The sequence below is a fragment of the Populus euphratica genome, unplaced genomic scaffold (assembly GCF_000495115.2).
Source record: "Populus euphratica unplaced genomic scaffold, PopEup_1.0 scaffold319.1, whole genome shotgun sequence".
Taxonomy (NCBI): domain Eukaryota; kingdom Viridiplantae; phylum Streptophyta; class Magnoliopsida; order Malpighiales; family Salicaceae; genus Populus; species Populus euphratica.
This window is the reverse complement of record NW_011500205.1, coordinates 151,426-174,225: the sequence shown is the minus strand read 5'-3', so window position 1 is coordinate 174,225 and position 22,800 is coordinate 151,426. Positions and strand designations below refer to the sequence as shown.

Genomic DNA, 22,800 nt, shown 5'->3' with positions numbered 1-22,800 from the left:
ATTCCTGCTATGTAAGATGACCAGTATTCTTTAGCATCCTCGCGGGATAGAGAACTTTTGCATGTCTTTTTATAAAATAATCCGTGCCCATCATGCTGCAACTTGTTTCCTATTTACAAGCTTGCTCAGCTGGAACGACACCCAGGCTACAAAGATTTAGCAATGAAGCTTCCAAGCTTGCATGTGGTTGCAATTGCAGCCGGTCGTTGCTAAGAAATTAAAAAAAAAAAAACCCAAATTGAAGCCATTAGCTTTATTAGGCTTTTCAGAGGAACACACTGCATGAAAAGGTGGTAATCCAAATATAATTTTACCACAGCGACGACCTATATATAAATGAGGTCCAGCCCCAATTGTACTACACAATAGAATCATAGAAATATATTCAATAAGATCATTTTTACCCAGTAACAATGGTGATAAATGATGTAATGTCTTAATTAAAAAAAAAAAAAAACCTTACGAAGATATATATCTGATCCAAGGAATTAGCATAAGATCTCTGTTGAGCAGGAAGCATTGGTTGGTGCGTTTTTCTTCCATGACTTCGCTCAAATCTAATTTACTTTCTGTAACTGAATTACATAAACATAAGCATTTTACTTACTTTTCTCCTAACAAAAAAGTTAAGTCACCGATGACTTGGAGTCATTGTAACAATCACCTTGAATTAGCATAATGTCCTCATTGGATGAGAACATAATCCACATCGTCTGAGAAAATATCTCCAGAAGTTGGTGGCAAGTTATTCCGACGCATGGTTCTACGAACTTGGGCATGAGTCTCTGCCTCGTGCTGGAACATCTTTACTAATTCTTGCAGCTCCAACTTTTTTACTTCAACCTGCTGTTCGGTGACTGGCTTCTTCAGTCCAAGGTAAAGCAACCCAACAGCAATCAGCACCATTCCTAAGAAGAGGAGGATCCCAGTAAATAGAGCAAATGCATATGGTGTACCAGATGCTCCAGGGATCCCGTCAACATTGATCCCAAATAACCCAGTGATGATAGAAAGCACAAGACCACAGCCTCCAAAAACAGCCAGATTATGGGTTACACGAAGGCTTCTATCCTGCATAAGAGGAGAAAAGGAGAAAAGAAAAAAAACAAGGGATTTCTCAAATCAATCTAGGAAGAAATGAAGATATGATCATATCCCCCACAATCACATGCACACACCCTCCAAAACAAACCTGCAACCATGCCCGAACAGTGCTTTGTATAACATCTTGAATAGTAAACAAACGACCCCGAACAGCTTCTTGCTCCTCTATCATTTGTCTTGTACTCTTTCTTATTTCCTCTAGCAACATTCTTGCTGCATTTCCCCTCAAATGATGTAGAAGCTCGAAAACAATCTCCTCTCTTGCGTGGAGTGACCATTTCACTCTGATAACCTGCAAATGAATAGCCCCTGGTTTTGGTACTAAATGGAACAAACATGCATTCCCTTGGGAAGTGAGAAGTAAGAAAATATGCCAACTCCAAAACAATGGGATTTTGCTGGCAGATACTTTTATGGACCACCAGGTCTTAAAAGTGCCAACTGGATTTTATAATTGCCACGTTGCTGAGAAAAGAGAAGAAAACGCCCAGACCAAGGCAGTTTCAATGTCTGCATATCATCAGATCAAGGTTTGCTCATCAGAGCAGTGAGAATGACAAATGTCAGATTCTCATGAAATGGCAGAACAAGCACAAATGTACAATGCATATATACAAGCGATGAGACAGAAATCAGAATGTCTGTGCATAAAATAGTTTCAACAATTGGAGCTACCTGTCTTGACAACCTTCTGATTTCTTGGTTCAAGATAATACTGAAGAGACTCATATCTTCATAGTTTCTCCTGTTCATAGCAATTTATTGTAACAAAAATTATGTATGATATAGTAACAAATTTAAGTTTGGAAAAGTGCACGTGTCTTTTCAACCTGTTCACAAACTTCAGCTCAATCTCATCTGCTTCCCCAAATATAGATTTTCGAAACAGCCTAAAAAATTAAGAGATGAAAACAAAAACTTGAAGTTAGAAAAAGGAAAGGATACCTAATATACACTAATATCCATCATCTTCTCGGAACAAGTTATTTTTCTAAAGACAACACAGGAAAATACACGGGTGAATTGGTACAGAGAAGTGATTTGAAGACAGTTGTTTTGTAGTAGAAAGTAGGAACAGAAAGGAACACGTGACATGATACAGTTTTGCTGAAGTGCTAACGGTAAATAATTATTCTTTTAATCATGCATTTTCATTTTTCATCTGAAAAACAAGAGGGAATTAGTTTTGCTACAAAAAAATAGAGGCCAGGTTCTCAGATATATTGCATAGATGCCATTGGCCTGCAGATGGTGCATTTGTCGTCCGTCCAAAAGAAGGGAAGAAATCGAATGGACAAAAGCATGATTTGAATTAAAATAAGCCATGAATACGTAACATAGTTTAGTTTCAGTGGTTTCCATTACCTATCATCCCACCTAGACATCCGACTAGCTAGTTGTGCAATGACCTCATGCACTGTCCTTGGAGCATTATAGCCTCCAAGAAAAAGAAGTTCCTGACCAAATTGGGGCACCAAAGGGATGAATCAATAATCAAGTGACTTGAATACTTAATTAATAACACTTGTTTCAGTACTCTAGTCCACTTGAAAACTCCAAGTCATGAATAAACCTGAACTTCAGTGATACCCAAAACATTCACTCTAGACACATGCCCCTTTATGTGCAGTGCAGATACAAGAAAGTTTTGTGCATGCCAGGAGCGCAGCACAACAGGAATGTCATCCTCATCAACAAATGGATCACCAGCGGATTGTCCCAAGAGCTCAAACAGCAGACCTCCAGCAACCCTTACCGGGACCTAGATAGGAACACAAATCATGACAATTAATAATAATCAAGTAGACTGTCATGGAAGAAAAAGTAGGAATCTATTAAAACAATTTTATTATTATTATTTTACAAATTTTATTCAACTTCATATAAATATAATGAAATACGAATTCATGTAATCTGTCATGTACAGACATCTCTTGGATCCAACAATTTTCACTTTCTTCCCTTAAGCCAAGGACCCATTCTTCAACTTTACATGGATATACCAAACAAGTGAGATATGATAGGCTATAATTTACACTGCAGAGACACATAATTCATTACAGGTCACAATTTACAAAACAAGAAAACATAACACTGAACTTATCCAAGGATGAATCTCAGCAACTTTAACATAAGATGGATTATATGCCTAGGTGAGCACAAATACTACATTTTCCCTTGGAAATAGGCTGTATGTTCAACGTCTTCCCCATCCTACATTTGCATGATCGCATCTATTCAATTAAAGGGAAAACTCCCAGTTTTTATCTTGTTAAAGTGGTTTCTTCCTCAACCTCTGCAAATTGTAGAATGTAGACACCTGGCATAGACCATTGCTACCTGGGCATTCTATTTAAGGATTCAAATGTTAATTTAAAATATCTATCAACTAGACCTTTTATATGAACTCCTTTCCTAATAATTGCCATACATTTTCTGTCAGAAAAAACCACAAACAACAGTACAGAGGAGTTGAGCCTGGAACCTCCAAGTTTTTATCCAGCAGTTGCTCAATATACACAGGTCCACAAAGTTATGGTGATAGTGACTGTAACATGCTCAAAAAAGATAGATATTCATGCTAGAATTATATCATGAACATAAAAATTTAGAGAGATTAAAATAAGAGGAAAACATTACACTAAAGAAACAATGGGTTACTTCAGAAAAAGGAGAATGAGGAATGTGATGGTTCATTTTTCTCATAGCTTTTTACACAGTAATTCAAAGAAGGTAATATGACAGTCACGGTCACTTATGATAAACGTTTCAAATAGGCCAGTCACCAACAGTTTTCCACTACACAAACAATCCAGGCCCCCTTTTTTCATGCCACATAAATTGACCTTGGCTGAAGAAGCACAAAAGGGAGTTCAAGTATGTGAAGCACCATCCATCCATGTCAAATAACTTGAAATACAAAAGAAACTATGCACTACCTCATAAAGAAGGTGCTTCATCCGCTCACTGATGAGTCGACTTTCATCTCTCAAAGCTAAACTGATGGCAGGATGTAACCACTTAGCATTGTTGAGCCAGGCCTGGACAGAGGTGTGATCTGCGGCGACATGACACCACCATGTGGGGCCGGCTGGACGCTCCCAATAGGGAGCTGCTAAATCTGCGACAGTAGGACCGAGTTCATCATCCATCAACCCTACTTGCTGTGCTGGCCAGTCACCGTCAATTTGCACAGTCTGGACAAGCTGAGAAATCCTAGCCCAGCCAATGGGTATCCAACGGCCATCCTCAAGCCTGCCCTGTCTTGATGGGAGGATCTTCTTCTGAGCATCAGAAGAAGGGGCATTGCGATTAACAGACGACGATTCGAATAAATTGCAACTCTCCTGTCTCTCAGGCATTCCGTCATCCTTTGATAACTCACTACTAATTTTGTGTCTGGTGCTAAACATGTTGGAGGAAGAAGGAGTTGTGGATTTGGGGGTACGCCTCGGAGAGAATTCGAAGGCACAAATAAGTCCATCTGTCCAAACATCACTCCCAGGCATAACATCTCTTCCGCCGTTACTGGAAACCTTGCTGTTGTTTTCTGATTTCATGATCCCATGCACCGAAGAGGGATTCTCAATCATCATGCTGCTCTGTTCCATCTCTTCTTCCTTTCTTTTCTTTTCCGACTCATCTGTGCATATTCAGATTTCAACTAAAAGCATCACAGGGAGGAGATGTTTAGGGCAAGGTGACGGACATGGTGAGAACATGCAGCGATAAAGAGCTTGGGACGAGGGGCGTCAGCTTGCTTTTGCCGTCCGTTTCCCATCTTTTCCTTTTCCCAAAGAATAAGTTTGTTAAAGTTAACATCACTGTGACCGCAGACACGCGAGCAGTTAAATTACGTTTTTGCCCTCCATCGAGAAAATTTGATGGCCTCCTGACCGTCGAAAGAGCAGAGCACATGCAACATCTAGTCTTTTTCTTATTTTCTTTAGTTGACAGCACAAGATATTTTCAAGCTCCGATTCCCGTTCATAGAGGTATTATTATTAATAATAAATTAGTTTTTTTTTTTTTTATAATCAAATTCAATTACAGTGATTTTATAAATAAATCAAATTCATTCGGGGTCATGTAATTGGGAGTCGATTTAGAAAGAGAGAGGCCCCGTCCCAAGTGTCCCAACAGAAGGAAAAAACAGTTAACTTTAACTATATAACGAAAACAGGCGTACAAGGAGAATAAAAGAGTCCGGCGGCCCAGATTAGCACACGTGTTCCTAAGTTAACCAGATCAAGCTGATAAATTACGCAGAATCAACCTCATGGCACAGGGGCAATAGCTAGTCAAGTTCTCTTTAGATCACCAACAAATCATTACATTAAATTATTCAAAAGCAGGAACGCCTTTGACTGGCCACTTTCAAACTCGCTACAATGCCCTGAAAAACCAGGAGGTGATGGCATTCTTAGTAGCTGTTTTGCCACAACTGTTGAGCCTGCTTTGATGGCTGGCCTTGAGACCCGCCTAGGGAACCATCCCTCGTGTTTTGCTGCTGGTGTTCCAATGACATCCCCGATTGTGAATGGTAATAATTCGGGTACCCAGGTGCCCCAAAATGCTGGGACGGTTGCTGGCTTTGCCGGAATACACCGGGCTGCTGATTCTGCCCCTGGAAGTTGTAATATGTACTGGCAGGGAGGGCCGACATTGTTCGTGAACCAGGCCCATGCATCCACATGGCTGAATTCTCATTCTGACAACACAAGATAAACCTTCAGCTTCAAATAAATAAAACATGCAATTGAAATCAAGGAAATTATCCACAACAGCCGTTGTACTGTTCCATTCCCTCGCAACATTCATGTGGAACTTGCTTACGTCAGTTGTCCCCGCATAAATGTGAGAGTAGGCAACACCATGTGTGAAGTGAATAATCTACCCATGAAACCATTACATGATGCTGGTCATAACCACACAACTCAAGTTTCGAGTAGCTACAAAATGATTCTGGACTTGTTAGTGGGAATTTTCATCATGACACCAGTCCCAATTTGGATGAGGTGTATTCAATGCAGACTAGATAATTCACATCCTCAAGAGTTTGTCAATGCCCGGTATAGAGCAGAGGCGTTACCTGCTGAAGTGAGATCAAGTGGCTGGCATCCTTGTATTGAGAACTTAAAACATCATCATAGCCTATTGTTGTGCCTGCAGGGGCAGCAGGTGCATTCAAAGGAAAGTTTCCTGTGGGAATGCTGGTTGAATTCCCATATCCATACCCAGAAGGAACAGCAGCAGACTGGGGCAAGCTGCTTACAGAAACGCTGTTCTTGTATTGTGGAAGCACTGCTGCCAGCGACTGATGGTATGTATTATTACCAGAAAACGTCTGCTGAAAGGCTGATGGCATATACGTGTAGCTTTGAGCTAAGAAAGGATAGCTGATCATGTTGGCAAAATGCCCCAAAGGAAGGGTGGGCTGGGAATAAGAATGCACAGCAAGGTGTTGTGGAAGAGCAGGTCCTGTGGCAACATTGGCACCAGGATGTGTCTGAGGAGCTGGCTGAGGTGTAGAAACACCACCTGCTCTCAATGCCTAGCATGTTTACAAGCCAATAATCAGAACAAGGAGAAGACAATCAAAACACAACACTCCAACCAAGTTTGAAACTAGATTCATCACGTAAATTTCTCGTGTGATTTCATTTTTTCTCTTTCTAGACCACCAGCCATATCACATCTCATTTTCCAAAAAATCAACTACAAGTAACAACTTGAATCACCAAAATATAAAGCCAATTCTATCATTATATCTCCCAAAATCATATTATATTCAACTATCAAGGAAATATCAGAAATCACAGAAAAGGATGGTTGGTTTGTTGTGCATCAAAGTAGTAAAGAATGGTTATGAGAAGTTTTCTCCTAATAAGGTTGTCTCCGCTATTTTACAAGACATGTTTCATTCAACTAAACAGGTGCAGTCTTCAGTCAGAAGAAATAAAACCTATCAGAAGACAGCAGAAGCCCACTTTCCAGACTCACAACAGTGAGGTCAGCTATGAGTTAGCATGTGTAAGCTCATCAGCTGAATCCAAAACCCACGAAGTTGTTTAATACGTGATACAAATAGCTGTTACCATACAGCTTAGGAGCAAGAACATGTGCATGCAAAAATCTGTTAAGACATGCTCATCATCGTCGATGAATTCTTTATCCTAGAAGAGAGATGGTTGAACATTGGGGAATAAATGAGATCTCTAGTTAGCAAGTGTTTTGCACACGATTTGTGAAACAGAGATGCATTGCAGTTTCACCTCATCCATGTGATGCTACACCATAACCAACATCCATACAGAACAAGTCTCTGCTGAATGCCCAATCTATCTACTTGGTTATGGACTAGGGGACCTGAACGTGTGAAAAATAACAAAAATGGAAATGTCTAGATTCCAAAATGGATGTGAGGAAGGCATGTATGGTGCCTAACTTATATTTTTCAATTGGTTCCACAAATTGATTTTTCTTTTTTCTTTTTAGATTTATTCCCTACCTCTGCATATGGAACTACAGAGATCTTCCATAAGTCAAGAGTTTAATGACTTCTTAATTGCATCAATAAATAAATTGTGAAGAAAACATAGTAAGCTTCATCGAGTTCAAGAAAGCTAAGGTAGCAGGATACCTCTGACATGGAAATGCCAGGACCACTGATAGAAGAAGCTGCACTGCTGTATTTTGTGGGCAGTGATTGTGTCACAGGGAAGGGCGAGTATGGAAGGTCAGTCTCCCTCCCAGTCTGAACTGTTGAAGCCAACAAGGCACTTGGCAAAGAATTTGTATATGCCTGCTGTAAAAAGAAAATGTAACAAGGAAAAAAGGCCAACCAATCAATATCGTGGTACTGTCTTCTACATTTAATAAGTTAAAACACAAACTAATTAAGTTCAATGAGACACATAAAAATACATGCACATTACTCCACACACAAACTCAGCTACACAAATAATAAGATACAACTGAAAAGGAGGATGGAGCAATGGTACTTCACCATATGCTATTTTATTCTACACTTTCATTTATCTAGTGTGGCCATCACATAACAAATTTGAAGTTTCTTTCCTTTTTTTCTCCAGCACACCAATCTCTCATGCATAAAATGAATATAAAAGAAAAATTATCTGTAGTTAGAACCTGTAAGTGAACAAAAACCACCGATAAAATCATTGTCTTCAATAAAAAAACCAAATCTTGCTCATTGAAAAAAAAAATTGACAGACAAACCACCTTAACCAAGAAAAAAAAACTTTTATATATCATGCAAAAATGACAAATTGTACACTGTGGAGATAAGTGCAGTTTACTGCATCGCATTACCATCACACTTGAGAAAGGAGCCATGTTCTGCATCTGAGTGCTTGTCTGTGAGTTGTTAAATGCAGCATTCAACTGTTGGGTGTTTTCATAACTATAACCAGGTGTAGATGAAGGGAATGCATATTGATTCCCTTGAGCAGCTTCAGATGTCTCCTTCAAAGTCTCCGCCTGTGGAACTGGAGGAGTATCGTAATTCGTAGCACTCACACCAGCTCTATGTACTAAACTTTCATCTACTGTATTTCTGAGATGCTCATCCCCATAATATTCAGGATTTCTACAAGAAATATACATTCCACTTATTATTAAAGCGAAAAAAAAAAAAATGAAGGGTAGAAAAATTTGCCATAAAAAAGACATACCTAGTGTCTGAATGATCAGTTGATGAAGCATCTACCACTTCGGATGTTTCTTCCAAGCTATTATTCATGGGCATTGACGCATAATGCCCAGAAAAAGCCGAATTCATCCCAGATCCAAAACTCCCAAAGCTTAGGTGGGAGCATTCTTGAGTATGAACTTGCAGGTGATTTGGAATTATTACAGGAGGATTATCCTCTTCAGGCTGCACCCCCTGATCATCATTCCGCAAACTTAGTTGATGTAAGTTAGCAGCCACTGATGAAGCGCCATCTTCAGCTGAAATCACATGAGATACAATCAATTAGATAAACTGTCAATAGCTCCTTAAGGAAGGCAAAGGAGACAAGTTTAGAAAAGCATTGCTGCATGTCATTTAAAGACAAATCACAAAATAATCAACTCCACACAAACAGTGTAGAAATGATGTTGACAGTCCCCATGAAGAAGGGGCTGATGAGAAAATTTTGAAACAGTAAAGGTGAAAATACCAGCATTCTGCTATGAAGCTACATGTTTTATGCAAAATTGTTTCCTTCTTTTCCCCCTTTTATGGTGCATGGATGCTGGGTGGGAGTATTACATTCAAGCACTTGAAAAGTTGTCAACCAACCATAAATATATCATGATTGAGCCATGACTCTCAAAACTCTCCCTGGGCAAGTCTTACTAAATTTACTTAATTTGCATATGAAGGCTCAGTTCAAGGCTGCAGGATATTTACATAGGAAAAGACAAAATCATCACAAGAAATTAAACTAGCCCGTCAACATTTAAGATAGACCTCAAGTCAATGTTGAACATTCTCAATTGATTGAAACATCATTCAAGGAAAAGTTACAATTTTGAAAGGAATAGTTGAATGCAATTGGAAAATAATAGATGAATCTAAAACATTAAACTCACCTTCATTATTCTCAAAAGTATGTCTGTGAGACTGGTAAGAATTGATGTTCCCATACATATTATTATCAAAAATAGATGAACCTCCAGAACAATCCTCCTGCATATTTCTAGTAGATACAGAAGCAGATCCCACATTGTTAGCATCAAAAGATTCATCATGAGCATCTTCTGATGATTGAACATCATCGAACTGGGATTTGACGTGCTGACCACCTCTATCTAAAGGCAAGTTAGATAGATCTCCATACAACTCAGAATCTGCAGGAACCTCCCGAACAGGTGATGTGCTGGCAGCAGTTGGCTGCTCAATTGATGGCCATTCATCATTTGAATGAACATGCTGGTTTACATCAATTTCTGGTTCTGTATTTATTTCCACCACCTTGGAAGCATGATTTTCTGATGAATGGAAATCATGGTGTGATGCTGCCAAAGGAGGAGCTGTAGCATGGTGATGATTGACGCTTTGATGAGATGGCATGGTAGATGCCTTATTTTGCGGCCTACCCATTTTTACAATGTCAGCCAGTGATACCTGACCTGAAAGCCCCATCCACGCAGATTGATATCCAGGAGAAGGCTGTGATGATGAAGAAACTCCATCACCTGCCCCTACAGTTGACATTTTATTTTCTGTGGCCACAGAATCACTGCATGAAATGTAAATAAAAAATGAGAAACAACAATCTCCACATTGCATACACATTGACACTGGTAACCATATTGCATACGTATTAATACAACTAAGCAATGCTTCTACACAAATAAATATGAGTGCATAGCAAATGTTCTTCATTAAAATCCAAGAGAAGAAAACATCCAGTTGCTAAGAAAAAAAAACGAAAAAAAAAGAAAGCATGGAGCACAGCACAAATATAACATAACAGCAATAGAATACTAATTCTTTTTGCAACTGGTTAGTATTCGAAGAAAGCCTAAAAGCCTCTTCCAATAGCTAGTTTCAAGGTCTAATTCTACATGCTTAACTAAATGACCAGACTACTAGCAAATTCTATGTCAGACTATTTCATCAGAGCATCAAAAACTTGTCTGGACATAAAATCTCTTCTTTCACAGAATTAAACAACCTAAGGGTGTAGCATGGATCCACAAAAAGATGAAAGCTATATTCAAAACTACTGCTACTGTAATTCATAGTTCAGTCACCATGTGCCCCAAGCAGGTAAAAAGTTCTAGATTAACCCAGATTTGTTCCAATCTAAGCAAAATATGCAAATCGGAAGCTAGCCAAGCATATATCCCAGGTCAGTAAACCTCATGATGGCTTTTTCCTAAGCACAACACTAGATCTGAAGTAAATGGCGTACCATCACACATATTAAAGACATACTTAACCAATCAGCACCAACATATGACTTTTATTATACCATTCCACAAAAACATGAATAAATATTGAATTATAATGTATCATCAGTACATGTCAAATACAGTATTAATCTGCAAAAACACAAAATTTGTCACTATTAAGTTTAAACATGGACATTACCTGTGATATGGAGGTTGCCAATTAATATTATTTCCCACCGTACCGGATGCAGAAGGAGAAGGACCAGCATAAGCATTTGCTCCATTTTCCTTCTTGTATGAAGGTTTGCCATGCAAAGTGCTAGATTCTGGAGAAAAATTGTTTGTTAAGGTCCACGTTCATTCCACACTAACAAATGATTTAACTCTAGTAAATTGAACTGCAGCATTCTCATACCATTAGAGCTGAAATAGGCAGGCCTACCAGGGCCACCACGCCCATTGCGGTCTGCACCACCTCTACCACCACGATTTGACATGTTATTAGCACCTCGAGACCTGGAATCTGTTGGGTCCTTATTCTAATCAACAACAAAGACGAGTGAGACTGTATGACATAAAAAAGTAGCTAAAGTTGGGCCAATGAAATGAAATATTAGGAATTTTCTAGTTAACAGTTTATCGCAAAACAAGATTGCTACAATAGCATTTCAAACAAAAAGATAATAAACAATGTGATTTTTTTTTCTTTGCTTGACCAATGAAAGTGAATCAATGAGACAAGTATCTACATTTTGTACCTCTTTTTTCTTTTCTCGCTTGCTCTTCACCTCATGGAAAGGATCTACACGATGAACAAATTTCAAGTCAAATTCACATGCAGGCAAAACTCAATAGAAGACTCGAGACTTCTCAATTTTCCAATTGCATAAAGGACAATATAAACAGATCAATTATCAGAACATTAAAGCAAAAATTGACAGGTATTAATATAAAGTAATGACAAGAACCAGAACATAGAGATCAAGCAAAATGATTAATGTAACAACTAAAATCTCATATGCATGCAGTAAAGCAGCTCAGAGACATAAGAAAAATGGAATCACAAAACGCTAAAACAGCTATTAAAACAACATGACCATCATTTATATCAAGCAGTTGATGTTGACAAAAATGGCTGAGCAGTGGCGGTGGCCAAATAAGACGTCAATCAATGTTACTTTTATTTTCTGATAAAAAGAGGACCTACATACACACTCAAGATACAACTATGCATGTGCTTGCAGACATTTTGCTCAAGTGAGATCAACTTAGCATGCTCATGATGGTCACCTAATGTTGAATAATCAACATATCCAGATCAACAACCTAAATTATCAATGATAATGAAACGAAAGACCGCTCTATTGCCATGTTTTGTTGAAAAAGTAGAAAGTTTAACTATATTTCTCCAAAACTTCCTCTGTAAAACTTCTAATGTTCATACCTATGAATCAGAACCAAGCAATTCCATCAAAACTTCAAGACTACAAAACGCACTACGAGCTGCAGTACAGCAATACTTGCACACGATGATCAAAGCCGAAATCTGACCACAAAGTTGAACTCCCGGAAAGTTAAAAACGTTGAACTTTTTTAATCAAGAAGTCCAGTTAATAACTTCCTCTTGTCATGTCCAAGCAACTTAATCAAACAATCTCATTAAAACAATAACACTAACACAAAGACATATACCTAAACACGCAGATCAATTACCAAAAAAAAAGAATCAATATTTTCAGTCCATGAAAAAACCCCAATTTCAAAAGATTTGAATGCTTAAAACTTAAAGAAAAGCAAACGACTTGAAATTGAAAATCTCGATTTGTCAAAATCAAATAAAAAAACTGAGAGTCCAATAATAAAAACCCTAACCTCAAACTCCACTAAAACCAAAAATACTTGAACAAGAGGATAGAGATAATACGGTTACGGGGAAAAAAACCTTGAGAGAGGAGACGGTTAACAGCCTCGTTAGGGTCCATGTTACACTCTTTAAGCATAGCATAGATCTCAGGTTCAGGACAGTTAACAATCTCCTTCAAGCTCTGTACCATCTTCCTTGACGCTGCAGGTATCCCTGATATTCCAGTATTACCCTTTCCATTATTGTTATTTACTCCTCCTCCTCTGCCACTCATTCTCCCTCCCTCTAAACGGTATCTGCCTCTGTACCTCTCAGATCTGAAAAGAGGAAGACACACTGTTTGCTCGTCGGATTTTCTCTTTGTTTTTATACGCGGCGACTGGGCGTTAGAGGACCGAGTTGAAGAGGAAGAGGAAGAACGAAAGAAACAGAATTAATGCTCCCACTCTTGCTTTTAGCACCCAAAACTCTCTGTCTCTCTCTCTTTCACTCTCTTGTATATGTGATTTTTTATATATATATATAAAAAATTCCTTTTGCTATTGTTTTTTAGATTAAAAAATGGAGGGGGTAGGGGATAAGTTCTTTTCTCGTATCTTGTTTTTCCTGTTTACTAAATTAAAATTCTCTAATCATTACAATTACAATTAAAAGAAAATCTAATAAATTGCCAAAAACATTGTAGCTCCAACCATTATAGATTGATGAAGTGTTTTCCCCTCTTTTTATTTTAATTCTTGAAGTATTTTTTTATCTAAATCATTGAATTGTTTTTTAATTTTATTATTCTATGTTATGTTGACTGGAAATTTAGTTAGATAATTCTTTACATACCTTCTTTGAATTTATTGAGAAATTGGTTTTATTGCTTGCAAAAAGTTAGAAATATTGGGACCAAAATTGATAACGAAACAAACAAAAGGGCTTTTCTATTGTTCATGTAGTGCCTTTTTGACAAATTTTCCTTCCATAGTTTTTGTTTTTATTTTTTTAATTTTAAACTTTTATATTTTAAAGATAAGAATAAAAGAATCACTAAAAAATAAAAATAAAAATTAATCGATTTGGCTAGATACCGTGAAGAAATGACAAATTTGATGTTAACGTGTTCCTCTTAACATTACTAGAAAGTTTTTGAGCTCCCATGTTACTAATTAAAAAAGATAAACTAATATTAAAAAAGATTTTTTTTTCTAGTTGATTTTATGTTTTTGAACTAATTTAAGAATGTTGAGAAATTAATTTATTAAGTTTTTTATATGAAAATATAATTTTTAAATAAAAATATATCAACTTAATTTTTCAAATATTTTTTGATAGTTAAAATCTATGCAAGCAAATAACATGTCACCTAATTTATTTATTTTAACAAAAAAAACTAATATTGACATGTGATTTGTTTTTAAAGGAAAAAAAAAGAGTGCAAGTGTGCAAACTTTGCCTTTCATGCCCAGAAGCATTAGCCTATCTTTTTTGTTAGATGTCTAATCCTCTTTTTATGTTTTGTTTTTTAATTTTGATTGAAATACATTATAAAAAAAATATTTAATATGATATTTAAAATATTATTTAATTTTGTCATGGTTCTTGAATAATACTTTGTGTTTTATAGAAATATTAAAAAAAATTAAAATTATTATGCACCTAATATGAAAAGAAAAAAAATAAAAACAAAATTGCTTTTGAATATTATGAAAAAAAACTTATTTTTTTAATATGTTTGTGATATAATTTTATCATATTTATTATTTTTTCATTTAATCACATATAAAAATATTAGAATATTTTTTAAAAACCTACTTTTGAAATCATAATCATGATAGGATTTTATTTAAATTTTTTCAGTCATAAAGATCATGCAAGGATGAAATAAATAAGATGAAAAATTTGAAAGTATACCAAAAAGATTCTTCATTGAATAAATAAAAATTGAGCAATCAACAAAACATTTGGATGCGCACGATAATCCCCTTGAATCTCTTCTTCCTAGAGATCCTAGTCATCAAGATCATCCAATAACGTATCACCATATAAATTGGGGTCATAAATGAAATATTTCTAATTAATGGGAGTAAATGAAAATCTTATTTCTTTCATCTACCGTTTAGACTATAGAGATGCTTGAGATTGAATTAATATTTTTATATTTTTGAATAATTTTGATATAGTATGCTGAAAATAATTTTTTCAAAATAAAATATATTATTTTAATATATTTTTAAATAAAGATTATCTTAAAAAATAACTGTTAATAAATTATTAAACACTCTGATGGGGAAAGAAAAAAAATATTGAAGAATAAAAATAATTTGTTGTGCTTATCCTGTAGCAAAGATTCTGCATATAAAATAATGTACGGCCACTTGCGTGTCCAAACCAAGAGTCTCCACGCACCTTCCCCTACTGCTCGCAGTGGATGACGGCTGTCCTACCTGATAAGAACCCCCGCTCTTCTTTCTCTTTTGGGTTTTTTTTTTTTTTTTCCCAGTAATTATTTAATTCTTTAGATTTTTTGGTTCGCTATCCTAAGGAGGGCAGGAGGTATGCTTGGGCCCAGTTTGTCGACTCGACCCAATCGACTGTCTCGCAGGATATGGTAATGTGCCCTTGCAAGTAAGGGAGAGTCTGCTGATCTTTATTATTATTTGCTATTTTACATGAGTACCGTTTCGGGTAGTAAATGTTTTTTTTTAATAAATAAATATGAGTTTAAAAGACAAATATCAGTATATATACTATTTTTTATTTTTTTATATAAAAAAATTAAAAGTATAAACCAATAAAGTTATTTGGATATCTAATTAAATAAATTAATAATTATTTATATAAATAAACACAAAAAATTATTTGTAATAACTAAAAGAGAAAATGAAACAAATTAAAAAATAGATATAGATGAAGATATTTGACCTTGTAAAATAATAACTTTATTTATTTGCATCGACTGAATTTATTTATTAAAATTAATAAAAAATAATAGAAATATAAACATATATAAAATAAGTAAATAGAATAAGAAAATATTATGTATGGATAATATTATAAATATTATTTCAAAAAAACAATTTTATATAAAACAAAGCTTATTTATATAAAATAAAAAATATTTTTTAAAAAAATATCTACCCAAAAAAAGCCTACGAAACTCATTATCTAAATTATAAGACTGAGTAAATTGATATAAATAAACTAAAAATAATTTTTTTTTAAATAACATAGAAAGATAAAATAATAAAAAATGAGGGAAAAAAGATCTTTAACAATATTAATACTTAAAATTCATGACCTGTATCACTAGATCAATAGCACGACAAGTAGAAAAATCACTTTATTCATTCTTGATTCCTATCTACTTTTTTCAAAAAAACAAAGGGTACAAACACCAAAATGAAATTTCTTTTGTAAACATTAAAAAAAACTAAAACTGTTCAGTGAGTCCCTGTATATTATGTCTAAAATCATTGTGGATTCCTGTGTTGTTTTTACTATGGATTTAAAGTATTTATCGGGGAGAGTTTTATTCATTCTTGCGATAAGTTCTAGGCTTTTTTTTTTTGTTAGTTTTGGTGGCTACGTGGCAAACTCCCTACCATATTTCTCCCTGTCTTTTTTCAAAAGGTTACAGCTTTCCCATTTCTTTCCTTTTGCACTAGAGAATGCCTTAAAGATAAACCAAACAACAAGTTCATAGTTTTAGATCCACTTTGCAAACACCACCATGTAGCCCTTCTATCTCCTAACCCAAAACCATCAATGTTCTGATTTGCTTATTTATGGTCTTCTGGTGCAATGTGAGGCTATCTAGAGATTTGCTTAGATAGTCCTTTCTTAGGGGAGTGTGAGCATTTCTTTGTTAGTGTAACACGGCTGTGCAAGTTTTAATGGCTTTGTGTGCAGCTTTAATATCTTTGAACAATTTTTTTTTTATCTGTGGTTCTTCTCAGGAGAAGAAATGTTTGTGTTAGCTAAGTTGGTGAGTTTAGATGGGTTTCGTTACTATAGTGTTATAGTTAAGTTCATTACTAAACCAATAATTGGTTATTCAACTTATGAAAAAAACTTTTTCAATATTGAAATTGTAAAAAAAAATTAACATAACAAATTTTTAGCATCCATTTATAATTTACAATCAACTTTGTTTTCTACATGCTTAAAAACCCAGACAAGCCCTAGACATTGCATTTACTTTATATAATTTATAGAAAATTTTATACAAATCAGGCAAATTTCATATATTCTATGACTTAACATGATTTAATATAAGAGTTTGAGAAATTTTATGATGCATTCACTGTTAACTACACCAATTCATCATTAAAATTTCAGTTATAATTCCATACTAGAGCCACGGTTTACCAGGTATATTACACCCAATTATACACAGGCATTGAGAAGCAACCAAGAAGTACATTTATCTTTTATTCTATGCATCTTTTATATATAGCTTTCATTTATATAATGGTCTATAATAATTAATTATAATATATGTGTATCCTCTAGAAATAATGTTTTACCTTCACCTCAAGACACGTTTGTTAACTTAGAAAATCTTTCTTCAAATTAATAAACCATATACGTAACAACCAATTTACATATTCTAAGAAGTAGTAAGACATAAAATCTCTTAAATTCATTATTAAAACCAATCTTTTAACTTAATGTTCCGGTGGTAACAATACATGACTTCCAATGTCATCAAAACTCTTCTTTAAATAATTTACAAAACCTTATTGCATATTGCATTAAAAGTTCTAATGCATTTGGTTGTTAGCATGGTGAACAATTATTTTTTTCATTCCAACATTAATCTTTTTTATATAGAGAGTGGAGTTATTCAAGCTTTAGTTAAAATAAGAGATCTTTCAATATTTACAACAATAATTATTGAAGGAAATCACTATGAAATCAAAGGATTCTATACTTATGAAAATAGAGCAGTAAACATAGTTGTTGCCCATGATGCTGTAATTGATCTCAAATCTAACACAAAAATTACAAGCATTGAAGCTATTACACCTCACGTTCTTAGATAATACTTTAATTTTATTGACTATACGCATATTTTGACTAAGTCAAGAGGCTCTAGAATTTTTACAGGTTTACAATCTATTTCATTCATTTGGCCTATTATAAAACATTTCTATTATTAAACTCAACTTGATAACATCACTTAAAAACATTTATTTCTATTTTTTAAGATATCCTTGGAAGACTTAAAGCATTGCAGTCACTCGAACAAGTTATAGTTTGTGGATAGACGCTTGAAAATAAAAGAGAATTCATGCTTGAGAACATTCAATGAGTTAAAAAAATTAAATACAAATTACCTTACTTTTATCAAGCTTATTAATTAAATTTGTTTTGTGTTTTCTTTCAAAGTGGTGAGGAGTTTCACATAACTCTATAGGGTGATAGTGCCAAAGATTTTGATGAACTCACTCTTCATAACCTACCATCTCCAGTTATCATTACATTTGCTGGATTTCGTGTCACAGAATTTAGGGGTAATTTTAACTTCCATTTAATTTTTTTCTATAAATAAAAACTTTAAGATTTTAATTTTCATTCTGATCCAAATAATTCCCCTTTTATTTTATTATAAAAAACTATTTTGTTCACAAGGAAAACCAAACCTTAATAGTACAACTGCCTCTCTTTGATACTTCAGTCTAGACATACTAGAATGCTTAGCATATAAACATTTGTAAGTTATTCCAACATCAACCATCTCTTTTATGCTTTACCATTATCAATTTTTTTTCTAACTAATTATTTTTTCACCATCTTTTTGAATTAATTATACATGCAGCTTTGCACAACTACCTATTGAAATACAACAACTCCCTTCATTATCAAATATTGTTTTATTAATAGAGGAACAAATGAAAGAAAATAGGAAAACAACACATGAGATTCTTTGCATGAATCCTTATGAGTATAAGGTTATTTTTAAAACCCTTTTATTATTAGCTTTGATGACATGCTTTACCTTCTTCGTATAATTAGTTTTTTTAATTTCATTTAACCACACCCCAGTAACATGTATTTTCTTTCTATTACCAGCATCTAAGATTCACTTGTCAAGCTTTGATTATTAACTTTGATTTTTCCAATGGCTGGTGATATCCAAGTTGTCCAAAATGCAACAAAAAACTTAGTGGGGGTGAAAACAATTATACATATAGGGATTATGATGCTATCACCTTTCTTCTAGTTCCATGGTAACTCATTTAATTTCATAACTAAAGTAATATTAAGTTGTTAAATAAAAAAATTATGTTCCTTATATACATTATCATACACTTCTTATTAATGAACATGTCATCAATTTTATATCATAGGTTTCGCTTATAATGTATTGTTACCGATGGAGAAGATGTCACTAATTTTCTTCTATTTAGAAAAATTGCTGAGACCTTTTTTGGATCATCAACCCACCATTATGTCTATTATAAAAAATTTATAGATCCCTCAGTTATTCCTCCCACCATGACAGCAAAGTTAAAAAAAAAAAAGCATGATTTTTCAGCTTCGATTTAGTGCTTTCAAATCCACCACTAACAGATGTGAGATTATCATTATTAATATCTTTGATGACACCACAAATAAGAGCATCTATCCTCTAGAAACACCAACTATAGAAGTTAAATCATCTACTACATCTAAGACATCTACTCCATTAAGCTTTATAAAACATGTTCTTATATCTCCATCAACTCCACAAAATACTGTCACACAACTTAGGATTGCTCTTGATTCCTTGGAGACACCACCTCAAAACATATCACCAAACAAGAAAACACGCATCAAATGTGGAGCACGACATGCACTTGATTTTGAAGCTACAACACAACAACTTAGGCAAGTTTACATTTCCTCACATTTTCTTTACACTTTTTTTTCCTTGACACATGCAAATTACATGGTTCTTAACTTATGATTCTTTTGCCATGCATCTCTTTAACTCCTTTTATTATAATAGTCATGAAGATGAGCATGGCAAAGTAATTGAAGCCTAAGAAAACCTTGGAAACATAGCTACATTTAAGACATTTGATCACTCACTTCCACTTTTGAAAAAACAACGGGCAACATCCTCATCATCCTCAAAGGTTTGAATTTTAACCTCATATTCTTATAAATCATTATCCAGTTTATCCAACATGCCTTTTATTTGTTATTTATTTTCTAATTCTATTTGTCTTTTCTTATTTTTCATTTACTTATTTCTCTTCATTTCACAGCCTGTAATTCATGAGTTCTTTTTCTCTTCTTTACATGCTAATTTTAACATTGAATACAACTCTTAAAACAAAAAAAAATCATTCCTTGGCTAATTTAGGTATCAATATTAATAATTTTCATTAAAACCAATGAATTAGTAAATGATATATGTATATTAACAAGAATATGATATTAAAAAAAACATAATTATTATGTGCATACAATAAATACTTAGATAAAGAAGAAACCATTACAATTATATATTTGTATATATTATTTAAACAATTGCAACAGATATGGTTACTTTCTTGGTGAATGTTGTAAAACTTGAAATCAAAAGGGCTTTAAAAAACGTTTTATAATGGCTACATAAACTGTATATATAGTAATGTGAAATAAAAAACATGGTCAATTTTTATATCTTGCTTCACACATTTAATTTCATCTAATACACAAATGTTGATAAAATTTTCAACCTTCAACTTCTTTAACACAAAACAAAAAATCCAAAAATATTTTTGTGAAAGCTATTTAACATGTCCCAAAAATAAAGACAACAATGACTTGGATTTATTATCATTACATAGTTTATTTTATTGTGTTTACATTGCAAGAAAACTAGCAATTTCTTTATGAATAGCTTGGATTTTGATTTTTATAGAAAGAAGATGATTGCTGTTTTTGTAATTTTGATATAATTTACAAACAATAATATCATCCTTTAAGTACTCAGCAATTGGATAATTTATTTTCACTATTAATATTGTTTATAACTTAATCTATGTTATCAAACCTTTAATAGTAAACTTGGCTTCAATACTCTTCATCATTACCTACCAATCACTTTTTTTCAATTGATGTTATTTTCATTCTTACAAAAAAAAGAATTACGATTTATATTATGATTTATTTCATAGTAACTTTTTCTGCTTCACTTTATGTTTCGTAGTCTTCTTTGTCACTGTGCGGTCAAGGCAGAAGAAAGGTTGGAGAAAGCAATCGAATTGGGGGTTTGGTCTTGGTTTGATACATAAATAGAATGAGAGAAACATAAGAATCAGATTCTGCCTTGCCAGATTACATTAATAGGTAGCTCATGGAGATGGTCTCCACCACTAAATCTCAAAATCGAGGCTTCTTGACTGGGATGAAATGCCATGAGGTCTGCAGTGTCAATTTCTTTCGACTGATTTTGACTCTGGCCTTGGATAGTGAAATAGAGGAAAGTGGAGGGTGTTGCCGTGTTGAGACTCAAACCTACTGATAGTTGATGATGACAGATACTTATATGGAATTGCTCTTTTTGCATAACTTCTGTATGTAAACGTTCAACTGTTTGCTGTATGGTTACTTTGATGATCGTCCCTGGATCTTTGATGATCGTCCCTGGATATTTGATGATCTGGAAGTCCCATCTGAAAGGTATGTGGTGCCTGACATCATCCTCTAACAGTAGACGATTTCGGTTAATGTTCTTGAGGATGAAACTTGGGGATTGATTAAGAACTGATAATGGGAGATCCCCTGAAAATCATTGGCAGTGAGATGTTTAATTGGGAATCAAATAAGGGTTAGATGAGGATAAAATAGTTCATGAACAGGATTATTGAAGGCCTGTGCTTGTGGGAGAGAGGACTTACTGGCAAGGTTGGCTAGCTTATTCTGCCAATAATGTATTCTATTTATGTTGTTTCTATGCTCTCTCTCAATCAAGAAATTCGTGCATTTGTTGTCTTCTAGATGGAAACCCAACTAGGACCTCCTTCAACTTGATTTCCTTTCAATGGTGTGTCCATATCGGGGGAAACCACATATGGCAGCCAATTTGTGCTTCACTAGCTGACTAATCACCTAATCGTGAGAGCCAGAAACATAAGCTGACCAGAGGCATCTGCTTTTGCATTCTTCCCTGCAACATACAGAGGATTTATCACTTAGCAACGGCATCAATGCTGGATAATGTGTTTAGAAGTAACAGAAGAACTGCTACGAAGAAACATTTTCTTTTACTAGGGTGTGGAGGTAGAGGTTGTAGCATGAGATTTTCCTTCTAAGATGCATAGAGAAAAATCCGTTGTAACCAATATGAATCAAGGCAGTTTCTTCTTTCTCTTATAGTACTGGGATGCGTGATTATTTTCCTTCAGCTTATAAAAGGGCATACTTTCGAGATTCCTTTATTTAGAACATGTAATTTGCAGTTTCTTTCTTCTGATAAAAATCTTCTACTGTCATATAATCATTGCAATCGGTGAAAATTTCTTGGTGATCGGTAAAGATAACAGTTGGTAATGATGGTTGTGGTGCGCACGAAAATGGATGTGGCAGTAATGAGGACAGAACATGGAATCATAGTGGTTGTTTTCTGCGATTAAGATGTAAGATGGGATTGGTGCAATGGTGGCAATGGAAGAGTAGAGCTGTGAAGGTGACATGATGAGTAACAATGGACAAGGTGGTTGGGGTAGCGGAGTTTGAGGATGAGTGGAGGTGGCGACTGGGGGCGGCGGCGGCAGTAGAGTTATAAAATGTAAAACATGAGAGAGATAAATTGATATTTGAATTATATAAAAGGATTAATTGTTTTAGAATTTGGAACCATCCAAGAATTATTTTCATCCAAAAGCAGCACCATAGTTTTCTGAAAAAGCATCAGTAGTGGCGAATAAAACATAAGCCCTGAGCTTCCTCGTTGTGAA

At 34.6% G+C, this 22,800-nt stretch overlaps 2 protein-coding genes, 1 long non-coding RNA gene and 1 pseudogene across 7 annotated transcripts; 2 read left to right on the top strand and 2 right to left on the bottom strand.

Annotated features, from left to right (window-relative positions):
• Positions 1-365: 365 nt before the first annotated feature.
• On the bottom strand, positions 366-12,002 carry LOC105112006 (uncharacterized). Of its 2 annotated transcripts, XM_011007542.1 has the most exons (8): positions 11,970-12,002; positions 4,044-4,774; positions 2,678-2,866; positions 2,470-2,561; positions 1,935-1,994; positions 1,780-1,849; positions 1,193-1,396; positions 366-1,071 (listed from the first exon to the last, which is right to left on the bottom strand). In XM_011007542.1, exons 2-8 carry the CDS (start codon positions 4,713-4,715, stop codon positions 685-687), a joined length of 1,674 nt encoding a protein of 557 aa, XP_011005844.1. In that variant the 5' UTR covers positions 4,716-4,774; positions 11,970-12,002; the 3' UTR covers positions 366-684. The 2 variants fall into 2 exon arrangements, with proteins under 2 accessions (XP_011005844.1, XP_011005843.1); XM_011007541.1 differs by lacking the exon at positions 11,970-12,002 and having other exon boundaries at positions 4,044-4,909.
• On the bottom strand, positions 5,241-13,380 carry LOC105112008 (uncharacterized). Of its 4 annotated transcripts, none has more exons than XM_011007543.1 (10): positions 12,938-13,380; positions 11,772-11,815; positions 11,429-11,552; positions 11,213-11,339; positions 9,706-10,355; positions 8,802-9,078; positions 8,440-8,716; positions 7,748-7,912; positions 6,197-6,658; positions 5,241-5,815 (listed from the first exon to the last, which is right to left on the bottom strand). In XM_011007543.1, exons 1-10 carry the CDS (start codon positions 13,149-13,151, stop codon positions 5,528-5,530), a joined length of 2,628 nt encoding a protein of 875 aa, XP_011005845.1. In that variant the 5' UTR covers positions 13,152-13,380; the 3' UTR covers positions 5,241-5,527. The 4 variants fall into 4 exon arrangements, with proteins under 4 accessions (XP_011005845.1, XP_011005846.1, XP_011005847.1 ...); XM_011007544.1 differs by having other exon boundaries at positions 7,748-7,909; XM_011007545.1 differs by having other exon boundaries at positions 12,956-13,380.
• Positions 13,381-18,798: 5,418 nt separating this feature from the next.
• On the top strand, positions 18,799-19,995 carry LOC105112015 (uncharacterized; annotated as a pseudogene).
• Positions 19,996-21,015: 1,020 nt separating this feature from the next.
• On the top strand, positions 21,016-22,337 carry LOC105112004 (uncharacterized). Its single transcript, XR_839690.1, has 2 exons — positions 21,016-21,748; positions 21,842-22,337. It is a non-coding gene; the product is annotated as an uncharacterized LOC105112004 (long non-coding RNA).
• The last annotated feature ends 463 nt before the right edge of the window (positions 22,338-22,800 follow it).

Excerpts from the sequence above, each read along its gene's own strand:
- LOC105112006 (XM_011007542.1), bottom strand. The coding sequence starts at position 4,715 with ATGGAACAGAGCAGCATGATGATTGAGAATCCCTCTTCGGTGCATGGG. Across the intron at positions 2,562-2,677 it reads TGGGTATCACTGAAGTTCAG|GAACTTCTTTTTCTTGGAGG; the intron begins GTTTATTCATGA and ends CAATTTGGTCAG. Across the intron at positions 1,850-1,934 it reads GAGCTGAAGTTTGTGAACAG|GAGAAACTATGAAGATATGA; the intron begins GTTGAAAAGACA and ends TGCTATGAACAG.
- LOC105112008 (XM_011007543.1), bottom strand. The coding sequence starts at position 13,151 with ATGAGTGGCAGAGGAGGAGGAGTAAATAACAATAATGGAAAGGGTAAT. Across the intron at positions 11,816-12,937 it reads AGGTTTTTTTCCCCGTAACC|ATCCTTTCCATGAGGTGAAG; the intron begins GTATTATCTCTA and ends TTCATCGTGTAG. Across the intron at positions 11,340-11,428 it reads TGCCTATTTCAGCTCTAATG|AATCTAGCACTTTGCATGGC; the intron begins GTATGAGAATGC and ends ATTTTTCTCCAG.